At 39.3% G+C, this 14,237-nt stretch overlaps 1 protein-coding gene across 18 annotated transcripts in view; it reads left to right on the forward strand.

Moving 5' to 3' along the window:
- Nucleotides 1-14,237, forward strand: part of ANO4 (anoctamin 4) — a 413,407-nt gene that overhangs the window by 323,610 nt on the left and 75,560 nt on the right. For all 18 annotated transcript variants that reach the window (XM_009426095.5, XM_009426094.5, XM_009426098.5 and 15 more), the window contains 3 exons: nucleotides 3,015-3,149; nucleotides 4,220-4,316; nucleotides 9,019-9,079. In XM_009426095.5, coding sequence (XP_009424370.2) covers nucleotides 3,015-3,149; nucleotides 4,220-4,316; nucleotides 9,019-9,079 — 293 coding nt within the window. The remainder of the gene's footprint in view (nucleotides 1-3,014; nucleotides 3,150-4,219; nucleotides 4,317-9,018; nucleotides 9,080-14,237) is intronic.

Raw genomic sequence — 14,237 nt, forward strand, 5'->3', positions numbered from 1 at the left:
AGATTCTTTTAATCTGCAGATCAAAAAGTATATCAGCTTTTAACCTATGATAATTGTGAAGTGGAAATGTATGTTTTTTTATTATTATTATACTTTAAGTTCTGGGTTACATGTGCAGAACATGCAGTTTTGTTACATAGGTATACATGTGCCATGGTGGTTTGCTGCTACCCATCAACCCGTCACCTACTTTAGGTATTTCTCCTAATGTTATCCCTCCCCTAGCCCCCCACCCCCCATAGGCCCTGGTGTGTGATGTTCCCCTCCCTGTGTCCATGTGTTCTCATTGTTCAACTCCCACTTACGAGTGAGAACATGTGGTGTTTGGTTTTCTGATCTTATGATAGTTTGCCAAGAATGATGGTTTCCAGCTTCATCCATGTCCCTGCAAAGGACATGAACTCATCCTTTTTTTGGCTGCATAGTATCCCATGGTGTATATGTGTGTAAATATGTGTGTGTGTGTTTTTTTAACCATCTATATCTGCCTAACCTTCTGCCTTGGCAGCATTATTCTCTGACATCTCATTATTTATTTAGAGGCTGGTTAAGATTGGGTAATAACAACCCACATTTCCTGGATTCCTTATTAAAGAGAAAGTCATGTCTCATTTCCTAGACTAGCTAGATGTGTTGTTTCACTTAAATACCAGGGCCATAAAATAAAATGAGCCCAGAGGGGAGGACAAACAAAAGACAATGCACTTTATATTTGAGCCCTTATCACCAAGTGTTCCAAGGGCATTGATGAATTGTGATCCATTCCTTGTGTTGGTAACAAATAATCCAGATAATCTGAGTGAATGGAAAATATTTTCTGAGATAAGATCATTTTCCTTTGGTGAGACTCAATGTATGATAAACAGTGGGGGGGAAAACAAAAGTAAATTCTCTTCCCAGCCTCAGTGCCATGTTACAGGATTGCACTGATTAGAAATCACAGATAATTGCCATAGGCAACACATTTCCCATTCATGACAGTATTTTGATTAAGATTTTGCAGTTTTGGTTAGTCAATGCATATTAATTAACTGTCTATTGTGTTTCTAGTACTGTGCTAAGTACTATTGGCAAAGCCAAACAGACGCCAAATGGTCTCTGGCTCTGAAAAACTCAGTTTTCCTCAGCAACACAGGCCCCGCATACTTGAAACATCGAGAAAAGAAAATACATTGTGGTTTTGATTTGCATTTCTCTGATGGCCAGTGATGATGAGCATTTTTTCATGTGTTTTTTGGCTGCATAAATGTCTTCTTTTGAGAAGTGTCTGTTCATGTCCTTTGCCCACTTTTTGATGGGGTTGTTTGTTTTTTTCTTGTAAATTTGTTTGAGTTCATTGTAGATTTTGGATATTAGCCCTTTGTCAGATGAGTAGGTTGCAAAATTTTTCTCCCATTTTGTAGGTTTCCTGTTCACTCTGATGGTAGTTTCTTTTGCTGTGCAGAAGCTCTTTAGTTTAATTAGATCCCATTTGTCAATTTTGTCTTTTGTTGCCATTGCTTTTGGTGTTTTGGACATGAAGTCCTTGCCCATGCCTATGTCCTGAATGGTGATGCCTAGGTTTTCTTCTAGGGTTTTTATGGTTTTAGGTCTAACGTTTAAGTCTTTAATCCATCTTGAATTGATTTTTGTATAAGGTGTAAGGAAGGGATCCAGTTTCACACCAGTTAGAATGGCAATCATTAAAAAGTCAGGAAACAACAGGTGCTGGAGAGGATGTGGAGAAATAGGAACACTTTTACACTGTTGGTGGGACTGTAAACTAGTTCAACCATTGTGGAAGTCAGTGTGGCGATTCCTCAGGGATCTAGAACTAGAAATACCATTTGACCCAGCCATCCCATTACTGGGTATATACCCAAAGGACTATAAATCTTGCTGCTATAAAGACACATGCACACGTATGTTTATTGCGGCATTATTCACAATAGCAAAGACTTGGAACCAACCCAAATGTCCAACAATGATAGACTGGATTAAGAAAATGTGGCACATATACACCATGGGATACTATGCAGCCATAAAAAATGATGAGTTCATGTCCTTTGTAGGGACATGGATGAAATTGGAAATCATCATTCTCAGTAAACTATTGCAAGAACAAAAAACCAAACACCGCATATTCTCACTCATAGGTGGGAATTGAACAATGAGATCACATGGACACAGGAAGGGGAATATCACACTCTGGGGACTGTGGTGGGGAGGGGGGAGGGGGGAGGGATAGCATTGGGAGATATACCTAATGCTAGATGACGAGCTAGTGGGTGCAGCGCACCAGCATGGCGCATGTGTACATATGTAACTAACCTGCACAATGTGCACATGTACCCTAAAACTTAAAGTATAATAAAAAAAAAAATTAAAAAAAAAAAGAAAATATAAGGCCATGCATAATTAGGTAAAATGTGTGACAGAGGCCATAAGTTTTACAGTAATTCAGAAAAATGGAAAGAACGGATGTGGCAGCACCCCTGTGGAAGTCTCTGGAGAGCTGAGCCCTGAAGAACAGTGGCATTTATGTTGGGCAAACAAAGGGGGATGAAAAGCACAACCAAGCCTTGAGTAGAATGAAAGTTGTGGAGCATCTAGGGAATGTCATCTCTTAAACAGTTCCCATCCTATAGGTTTTACTTCCACCATATCTCTCGAATCGGGCCCCACCTCAGCATTTCCACTGCCTTCACTTGTTACCTGGACTATGACAGCCGTGTGCCTAGTTGGTCTCCCTTTGCCCACTCTGGCCCCTTCCAGTCCATTCTGTCTTCTCAGAATAAGCTTGTATACAACCAGGTTATTTTATGGAAGGGCTAATTCTAGTTCTGCTATAGAGTAGTAGTAGAAGAAATGTAAGCCCAGATCCTAGATTTGATTGGATGTTCTATTATCTTGGCTTACCTTGCTTGCAGCTTACCTCGTAAGGCCGCTACAAAGTAAAATGACTATACGAAGTTTCATAATGCTTAACTTTACACACTGCACTGTAATTTGCAAGGCCATTGTGTCTTTAACAGGCGGTACTTTGGAGAGAAGATTGGGTTATATTTTGCCTGGTTGGGCTGGTACACCGGCATGCTCTTCCCAGCTGCCTTCATTGGATTGTTTGTCTTTTTGTATGGCGTCACCACTCTGGATCACAGCCAAGTCAGGTACGGGGAGCTCTTGGATGCGTTTGCCTTTGTTTAGTACTTAGAGGTGGCTGTTTGCACTTTGGGGGTATTCACAGATTGTGGAGACATTTAGCTTTTCACTCAAACTTCCTACCCTCTCATGGAAAAACTCAAAGTTTCAGTTCACTAGGACCTCTCCATCCATTGTCCTTGCTGCCATGGTCTTCAGATACCATGCAAGTAAAAGTTACCTTTTCAGACATACAAGCCACTATATATCCACAGAACAAGCCACCTTCATTCACTGGCTATAAGTGCTCTCTTTTTTTAATTTTTTACTTTTTTTCTTAGCTGATACTGCAAAATAGTGAACTAACAATTCTCTCTTATGAATTCTGTGTTTTTACAACTTGAGCCAGAAAGACATCTCACCAGCTTGCTAGTATCTTGGGAGCGGTTCAGTGTCAATGACCATTATCTTGGTTGTCTCACCAGAATATAGGTCAAGGTACTCACAGAGATCTTGTTGCAAGGCTGGACAATGATCTTAAATTGTAAATATGCCTTTTAAATGTGATTGCAAAAATAAAAGTGAGTGATTAAGCCTCCCACCTACGAAAACATTTTACTTTCTGGTGAAATTGTTAATGTGTTACTTAAATATAGTTTTCCCCCAGGATAGGGCTAGAATCTCTAGTCATTTATGTTTTGTTTTCCATATTAGTTTTAACTTATTATACACATAGAGATCAAGATAAGTATCTTTATATATCTTCTTACTCCCTTAATTCAGTATGAAATTGCTTCAGACCTTTGAAAAGTGAAGGACATTTCTATAATTTGGGATATAACAATCAATGTTTGGCTTCATGTATTTTCCTGAGTTTAACTTATTAATACATAAAGATAAGGAACAGCCTCATAAGTAGGTTTACCAAATTATTTAAATGGGCAAGAACTTGTTTACATTAATAACAGATAAAGCTAAGATGCTTCTAAGGGCAAACATTTAACCTACTGGATCTTATTTACTAGTTGAACATTCTGGTGAAGTTAGAAAAAAATGTTCCATGTCATCAAAAAGCAGTCCTTTCTGTTCTCTTTTCCAGTAAAGAAGTCTGCCAAGCTACAGATATCATCATGTGTCCTGTGTGTGATAAATACTGTCCATTCATGAGGCTGTCAGACAGCTGTGTATATGCCAAGGTAATTTCAAACTGTAGCATTTTAGATGAATTGAATTTAACATACACCTTCCTGAGGGATGGTGGGTAATTCTATTCTGTCATTTCCAGTCTTTGATTTTCAAGTGAATGTTGTAGGATAGACTTATCTCCATCATTCAGTATTCTAATTCCCATATCTTTGTTAATTGTCCATGTATTTGGAAGGCATGGCTCTAGACATCATCCATGGAGCTGCAGCATGGCACAGTGTGAGGAGCACGGTGCTGGAGTCAGAGAAAGTTAGGTCCAAATTTTGACTCTGCTGTTTACCATTTCTCTATCTGGGAATAAGATATTTAACTTCTTTGAGTCTCAGTTTTCTCATCTGCAAAATGGAGACCATGATGCTTCTTTCACACGGAGTTAAGGTGTATACTGAGCATAGTGCTTGGTAAATAGACCTCAGTAAATGACAGCTATCATCATTTGCCTCCTCTTCATCATCATTATTGTCAAAATGACCTCCATTTAAGGCTAGCTCTGCCACTTACCTCTTTAGCCCTGAAATGTGCCCCCTTTCTAAGAAACTCTTTTTTCATAGAAAGAAGCTCAGTCTTCTGAGCTTTCTTGTCTCTAAAATACAGGAAATATGTGTCCTCTCTGTCCTACCCTATTGGCATGACGTGAGGACTAAAGAAGAGAATATATGTGAAAGTGCTATGAGAAAAAAAAATACATGACACCACTATTTCTATTATGTGTTATTGCATACCTCTTTCTCGTGATATGCCTTACTTCATTTCTTAGACATATTCCTCACATTCCTAGAGTTTTTTGATACTTAGGTGGTGGTGTCCATAACACAAAACAATAGCTGGAGTTTGAGTTTGCGAAGACTTTTCCAAGAGCTACTGCCTTTTGGCTTGCCCAGATTCAGATATAAATGGCATTGGCAGATTTTTATCCAGCTTTTGTAATCACTGAAGCCTGGATCTATCTAATTACTCTCTTGGCATTGCAGAGTTTTGTTCATTTTAAACAAGGGAACATTTGATAGGCAACCCAGGATCCCGCCTATCTATAATGTCTTTAGTACTGCAGGTGGCCGGTCTGTGTGGGAGGAGCCCAGACTGCAGCAGTGAGCTGTGGTTTTAGAAAGATTTGAGCTCTTATGTTGCAAGGGACAAAAAAAGCACAAAATGCTCTCAGCCCTATCTTTAGGAAACACTCAGATAGACCTGAGTGGATAAGGATAAATTTAACAGAGTGACTTTAGGACATAGAGATTTGGTGAGCATCAAGAGCTTTGTCAGTAATATAATTTTGTTTAAAGGTCAGATATAAACCTGAATGACTCAGGTTTTAAAATTCTGCTTCTGGGGAAACCCCAAAAGCAGAAGCCTAGTATTTTTTTAATGTGGAAAGATATGCTTGAGTAAAATTCTCTTTTTAGGAGATCCTTAATAATTCTTTTAAAGAATCATCATGAATAGTTTATGAGTGCTCAGATTTTATAGGGGCTTATTTTGGGAGTTATTCTCCCTAACTTAAGACCTAGAACAATAATAATTATAATAGTTACAGCTATAATAATAGCTAGACAATCTACATTGATTATTTCTAATTCTTACAGCAACTTCAAGATAGGTGTTATTATTTCCATTTTATTCAGAGACTCAAAGAGGTAAAAATTACTCATGCATGGTCATGCAGCAATAACTAGCTGGGCCTTGGTTTATTGCACTGCAAAACATGCCTTCTTTACCACTGTGCCCTACTGAGCCACAAGATGTTTAGATTCTGAATTTAACATTTGGCCTTGCCTAGAAACTTAGTAAAATGAAAGATAAAAAGCCTTAGAATGACAGAATTGGAGTTATACAGGGTTTCCTTTAGAAATATTTATTAGAGATGTCAGAGTGATTTCATGGGACTGTGGATACATAGAAATATTAAATCAGATTGGAGCTGGGATCTAGTCCAATCAGTGGCTGTTGTGCTGATAGGGATGCTGTATCCTTGACTCTTGTGTTTGCAAGAATCAGAAACCCAACTCCAACTGGCTTAGTCAGAAAGTGATGTAATGGTACATTTTGCCAGAACAGATACTGGGGTGGCTCACACTGTGGGATCATGAGGGCCTCACAGCCTGGAACTGTTCCTCCAGGGACCCCGGTGTCCCTGCCCACATGATCATTCTGTAGACTAGTTCTCTGTACAATAGAAAAGATGGCTACCAGCTGCCTTGGCTCCAGGCTTACGTTTTCCTTCCCTTGTCTCCTTAAGTGGATTTTTGTGCTTATTTTAAACTCCTGGTCTGCTGCTACAGTATGTCTATGGGAATCTTCTTTGGAGGGGAGGGGTTGTTGTCTTCCCCATATATTTCATTATTTTGGCCTGTTGGGTACTTGTCCTCTGGAGGCGTCAGCCACTTTGAGTAAGGGTCAGAGGCCAAGGCCAAGTTTGTCAGTCCTGGTGAGTTACAGAGAGGACAGCGTGCCCCAGGCACGACTGAGTGCTACTACTCTATCAGAGGACTTTTCTGGTCAGTTTCATTTTTAAACCTGCTTAGAACAAAGCAGAATTGGGCACTTTCCCTTGATTATAATCTGCCAATGCTGGGGTTTAAGAGGAGGTGGACTATGGAGTGAATGCCCCAGGGCAGCTATCCAGGTAGCACCTGCTTTTCACCCATGTCTAACAGAGCGGGACTTTGAGCATTCCCTGATATTGCTCCAGGAACACCAGCACCTGTGGTGTGGCCTGCTTAGCTGATTTCTGAGGGAGGGGAAACTAATTGTCCAATGGCCATTTGAGGGAGAGAGGCTAGAGTAGAGCTTATGTATTTCTCTAACCTGTGCTCTCACTCTACCTGGTATCTACAACCTACCTCTCCCCACACACCACCACCATCACACACATACCAGTTCAAGATAACCTCCCATCTCCCCTGAGGTTTCTCAGGGTCTTTGTTTTTTGTTTTTGTGTTTTGTTAGTTCCTGGAATCTACTACCTTGCTTCTCCAGGACTGATTTTGGCAGAAGGTGTCATCAGCTTAAGCTAACTGACTATCTCATTGGGAACCGGAGCCCCTATAACCTTACCCCTCCTCATTCATATATTGTCAAATTGATAACTGCAGTAGAAAGCTGTCTGTCTCCAAATGTTTGTGTATCAGCCCCAGGGCAGTATTCTGATTGGTTCTATTTTGAGCCATGTGTCCCTTGGGACCAGCAGGAGTTACCTGGAGAAAGGAGAATGGAAGACAGATGATCTGGGTAGCCAAAACAATGATAACTGCAGTCCATTCCAGAATGGACACTGATGGTGCAAGCTACACTTTCTAGCAACTCTCAGTAAATACTCTGATAGAGGCTGGGCGCGGTGGCTCACGCCTGTAATCCCAGCACTTTGGGAGGCCGAGGCAGGCGGATCACCTGAGGTCAGGAGTTTGAGACCAGCCTGGCCAACATGGTGAAACCCCATCTCTACAAAAATACAAAAATTAGCTGGGCATGATGGCAGGTGCCTGTAATCGCAGCTACTTGGGAGGCTGAGACAGGAAAATCACTTGAACCCAGGAGGTGGAGGTTGCAGTGAGCCGAGATTGCGCCATTGCACTCCAGCCTGGGTGACAGAGTCAGAATCCATCTCAAAAACAAACAAACAAACAACAACAAACTCTGATAGAGAGCACAGTCCAGTCAAATACCACTAGAACCTTCAAGCTTGGTTTGATACTGAGTGCCCAATATACAGCTTAACATTCCCTCTGGCATATGAAATAGATAAGCTTCAGACATTTGTCTCACAGTAGGTATTTGAGTGCTGCCCATCTCTCCTCTATTCAAAGAAAGAGAAACTTCTGGAATAATCTGAAATACTTCACGTTCTGATATAACATGAAAAACCTCTTTATATTTGGTGCATTCTCGAAGGAACAATAAAGTATACTTTATAGGTAGCTATAAAGTACCCCCAAAAAAGTTTATTCTTTATGAACCTATCAGTCATCATTTCAATTTGTCGTGGACATTGGTATTATTTATACTGGAGGCAGGAATGAGCTTGGCAGTTTTGCAGTAAAAATGGATATTTTTGCTTTCTTCTGTGGTGTTTGCAATAGAATATATTATTCTAGCAATAAAGTATTGCTAGTTGTCTTTGTGTTATGTGCAGTAGGTAAATATAGTGATTACCCAAGGCTTTAATAAGGGTAGAGTTGGATTTAGTTAATGGTTCTGCTCTTTTTTATAAGGCTGAAATCCAGAGGGCAGCCCAGAAAATGTTTGCTCAAAACTGCATAAACAAAATAGCCATGTTTTCAAAGTGAATAAATGAGGCATTAAAAACAGTGCTTGGGAAGTTGAAAACCTTTAAAGCAGCACTAACAATACCTTCCTGGTCCTAAATATAACTATATCCATACACATATGTACGTGTATAAGAGTTTTGTTGTGCACAAAAGGGAATTCTTAGTAGCACTATTGAGGATGCTGATAAATGTTCAACTAGATGATAACCACATAAAGAGAACAAATTGTATCCTCTATATATGAACTACCTTGCAATTAGAGGAAGCCTTTTCTTATTTATGGTTCAAAAGGAATATTCCCCCTACCCAAAACAAAGCCTGTAAAACTCATCATATAATCACAGCTATTTTTACAGAATTTGAAAAAATTTGAATTGGAATATCATATATGAGAAATTAACTCAGCACCGATTCTTATTATTCACAGGTAACCCACCTTTTTGACAATGGAGCCACTGTCTTCTTTGCTGTTTTCATGGCAGTCTGGGGTAAGTGTTCTATAACCATAAAACTTGAGTTTTCCTCATATGCCCTATGATATATTCCTTTAGAAGTTTCACTTTGGATGTGAAAGAAAGAAGCTTGAGTAAATGGAATTAGCTTTCCTATTAGTAGGAAGTTGGTAAATAATTTATTGGGTTTATTTTAAACGATATTGTAGAAGAGAGACATGTCTGATTTCTCTTAAACCTTCAACAATGTCATTAGCACTCTGTTATTAGAGTAGAATTTACTTTCTGTTGGACACAGAAATAAAGCTTATGGTACAACTTTAGTTTAGGTCAGGGGAGAACTGAAACACCATCTCAGTATATATAGGACTTTCTATTGTAAGTGGCTAATGTGTGAGTACCCACCTTTAGCTTTCTTCTAGCTCTGTACAAAATTACCCCTAAAAACAAGGTCTATTCACAGGACTGATTGAGCTTTTTGATATCATTTCAAGCTAACAGCCCCATCACACAAGATGTGATGGAAACAGTCAAATATTTGGAAGTAACAGGACTTGATTGAAATCTCAACTCCCTTTACACACTAGGCTGTGTGATTTTTGGCAAGTTATTTAACCTACCTCTTTGTAAAATGGGTTAATATATAATAGTCAAATAATTATAAAGCTTCAATTTAATGATATAGAAAAACATCTCACAAATTCATGGAAAGCAGTTAATGGCAGTTACCTTTGGAAAGGAAGATTCATGGAAGAGTAAGTGAACAACGAGGAGAGACAAACTTTATGCTATATATTTTTAGTCTGGTTTGAATTTTTTACAATTTTACTTTTCTCCTATAACTTTAATTGCCAAAATCTGAATTTTGATGTAACAAAATTCTACTAACTTTAGACTTAGGCTCCTCTTGTTCATTATGTCTGCTATGAATATTGGAATCTTCCCCATCTTTCAGGCCCCAGCTGAAATGTCATCTGCTCCAGCCAAAAGATGTCTTTCTCCTTTGAATTTCCATGGCATTTTGTTCTTAGGGCACTTAAAATTATTTTCACACATAACTTGTCTTGCCTAGTAGATTTATGGTCCTTGAGGACCATTATGATTATCAGAGATCTCATTTTTTTTTTTTTTGAGATAGATGGAATCAGTAAGTTTCTGTTGGATGGATGGGTGGGTCAATGGATAGATAGATGGATGGATGGATGGATGGATGGATGGATGGAAGGAAAGAAGGAAAAAGAGAAGAAGAAAGAAAAAGAAATTACCAAAAGTATTTATTTATGATACAGTGAATGTATTTAAGAGGTCTTTTTTGATAAGTGGAAACATAAAACCTTGTTCACTTGAGGGAGCTTGTTCTTTATATATTGTGTCTTTTGTACCTAGAGACTGTCAAAGGAAAATTGTCCCACCCATCACAGCTCTGTTGAAGGGACATGTTTTGAACCCCATGACTCCAGTCCCTCTCAGCCAGTAAGCATTTGAACCAAGATCAGTCAAACCATAGGTTGGTGAGTGGCCTGGGAAAAGGCCTGAGGTTCTGCCCAGACAAGGACTGGTAGGGCCACCCAGATTCTTATTCTCCAGAATGTGGACTAGAAAATGTAAAGTGAAATAGGGAGTTAGCAGCAGGAACGGACACTGAAAAATACAGAGGGCAGGAGGGAGGGAGAAAAAGAAAGATTAAAATTGACCATTGGGTAGAAGTAGGGACCAGGAGGAATTAGGAGGCTGAAGTTATGAGAATCAGAACCTAGAAATAGATAGAAGCAAAGAACTAGTGGAAAAATTAGAGGGCGAAAAAGCCAACTGGGAGAAAATGTAAGACAACCAGAGGGAAGCAAAGAGAGAATATAGCCAAGTCATGTTATTAGTGGAGTGTCAGGATGAAGACCCAGACTCTCTTGTGGCTGAGGCCTCTCTCAAGCTTCGGGCTTCCATATCCTGTCTCTGAATAGGCCATGTATTTTTTCCTGTAGGATTCCTGCCTCCCTTGGTGGACCTTGTGAAAAGCTTTCACTGTTCATGCTACCCTTAATGCTTCTCTGTCCCTTGCAAACAAACTAACCCTAACAGAATTTTGATTACAGGCCTGAGCTCTCAGATAAAGAATGCGTATATAGTTTTACTAGTATCTATTAGTATCGTACACTATGATTCGGATAAGCCATATAATGCTTAAGCTTTGCCATGGTCACAAATGAGGGGACTTTGGAAATGTATTCATTTCCTAAACCAGTATTATAAATACTAAATGTATTCTGTAAACCTTAATGTATATAGTATTCTGTAGACCTAAATACTAAATGTATATTGTAAACCTAAATGTATTCATTTCCTAAACTTTTCAGGTCACAGCACACATAAAAATGAAAATATTTACACAGCATGCTGCTGTACATGGAGGAGCCTCCTCATGGCCATGGATAGGGCTGTCCCAAACACCCTAGCCTCAGAAGCCACAAGGGTTGAAAGGGGCATTATTATTATTCCTGGCATAGTCATTTGGAAGTTCTGCCTTGGGCTGCTAATTTACTGTGCAATGAGTTAATGCTTCTATATAAGAGTGGTATCCTGGAAGAATTAAAACACAAAACTTTCTTACCCACTTCAATATTTCACCAATTTCAAATATACTTTGAATTAAATAATGGTTTCTTCTCACAGTTTACCTCCTGAGACTACATAGAAGTAAATTTTGGTATGATGACATTTGTTCATAAGGCAGAGGTTATTACTCTCCCCCACTACCTCCATTATAAAATGGATTGCATGCCCTCTTTGCAAGTTGTGTTTTATGTTATAGATGACAAATAGGTTTTGTTTTATCCCCTTGCCAACCTCAGCTGATTGGTGCTGGCTGCCTGGAGCATGGAGTTGAGAAGTTTCTGAGGTTGAAAGTGGGTGGATTGGAGATTTAACAGCCCTTGTGGTTTGGAGTATACTTTGTAAGACTCTGATGGATGTTTTATAATAAACTTTGGGCACAAAGGAACATTTTAGGGCCATTCCAGGCAAGACATGCCTGGAATAATTCACCCTCTGAATTGCTTTGTCTTAGATGACAACTTATTGCTTAAATCCCATATTATTCCCAGAAATGTGCTAGTTTGAGAAAAAGAATGAGTTGCCCCAAGTGTTTCTTTGTAGATAGAGATAATGCCTTTTGCAGAAATCTGAAAGAGTCAACAATATTAACAGTTATATTAATAGCATTCATTTCTGAGGGATTACCATGTACTAAATGCAGTCCTAAGCATTGCCCATGTATCATCTCATTTAATCTCTCCAGCAAGCTTTTAAAAAGGTACTGTTCTTATCCTCATATGACAGATAAGGAAACTGCAGCAGTAGCTAGAAAGTGGCAAAGCCAAGAGTTAAACTGGGCAGTGTGAGCTCCTCTGCTCTACTGCTAGAATCAGGTATTGTTTGTTACCATTTCCTTCTGTTTTAGAGACCTGAACCTTAAAATAAAGGACTGCTATGCCTGTCCTGAGCCTCATTTATCCTGCTTTGAGACAGTAATGTTCTATAAAAATGTGTCAGTTCTAATGGAGCTCAGTTTAATGGTCTCAGGATCATCTCTTATGATTGACAAGTTACAGCATTAAAGAAAACAAATGCACTCTATTTTCAGGAAATTGCTGGATATGGAGCTGATGAGAACAGATGTAAGTGGTTTACAAGACTTCTGAAGGGCTGGGCTTGACGTGTTCATTTTGTTACCTTTGCTTTGTGTGTTCACCGGAAAAAAATAATAAGGCTCCATCTGTAACCAGTTTGTAGCAACTGGGAAGGCCTTGGCATTGGGTTAGGAATCCTGACAGAACTCTACTACCTTTGTTCAGGTCACGTCTGTGTGAGTGCAGGGCTCCCTCGGGATCCCTGAGGTATGCTGTGAGCCTGGGTCTGGGCTGGACTTACAGTGTGGCCCATTCCTCAATGCTCATTTTTGTTCAGAAAGGTCCAAGGGGCAGAATGATTATGGACTAAATAACTCCTCTCCCGAGGGAAAAAAATGAGTCATCAGGGAACTAGATGTTGGCAGAGACCTGTCGGGGAAGCAGATTATTTCCCTCTGTTCTGTTTCTGGTTTGGTTTGTTTTTTTTCTCTCTCTCCCCCTTGTTTTTCATTTTTTACTTCTAGGATTGCCGAAAGTTAAGTTATCCCCAGTAAACACACCAAGCAAGATCCACAAAGCTCTTTAATCAAAATGACAAGATGGTAATTATTTAGTGTGATCCTGTTAGTAATTGGTGAATGAAGTATGTCTCATTTAAAAAAATGAAATTTGCAAGAATCAGCCTTTTGTTTCTAGATATTTATGCTAACTTTATATTTTATAGTCTTATCTACATGCTCAACAAAAAAATGGTAATTGTATGTTGAAAAAGGTACACATTTACTAAAGGCCTACCATGTTTGTATGTACATTCGCATAGGATACCTCATCAATTTCTCATCACCCATTAGAAAGAAATTACTAACCTCATTTTATAGATGAGGATACTGAGGCTCAGAGAGGTTATGCAACTTGCCCAGGATTCCAGTAGCTGATAAGGTGTGGAGCCTAAACTTTAAACCAGATCTGGTCTGTTTCACTCCAGAGTCATTCCAAAGTGTGTCCACCATGTTGTGCATCTTCTGTGAAGTGTGTCAATTAAGATCTCATTAACTCATACACAAAAATGAGTTAGATGTGATCTCTGCTTTCAAAAATCTCAGTATATTAAAGAAGCATTGATAATTATAATACAGGGCAAGTCCAATTTACAATAGGCCAATGAGGGTTTATGTAGTCAACTTCCTGAGGCAAAAGGAAAAGCAGAAAAGTTTCACCCAGGAAGAGATATTGGAAAGAAGTCTTAGCTTTGCCAGGCAAAGTAGTGGGGTTGGAGGGAGACGTAGATAACATTCTTAGGTGACAAGAGTATTTGTAAAGCTCTGAAAAGGAAGAATTGGCTGTTCAGAGTGATAGGGAGGTTGAGTGTGTATTAGTTTCCTAGGACTGCTGTAACATAGTACTACAAACTGGGTAGCTTAAAACAATAGTTTATTGCATAACAGTTCTGGAGGCTCAAAGTCCAAAATCAAGGTGTCAGTGGGATTCTGAGGGCTGTGAGGGAAGGATCTGTTCCATGCCAGTCTCCTGGATTCTGGTGATGGCTGATGGTCCTTGGCCTTCCTTGGCTT

The sequence above is a fragment of the Pan troglodytes genome, chromosome 10 (assembly GCF_028858775.2).
Source record: "Pan troglodytes isolate AG18354 chromosome 10, NHGRI_mPanTro3-v2.0_pri, whole genome shotgun sequence".
NCBI lineage: Eukaryota > Metazoa > Chordata > Mammalia > Primates > Hominidae > Pan > Pan troglodytes.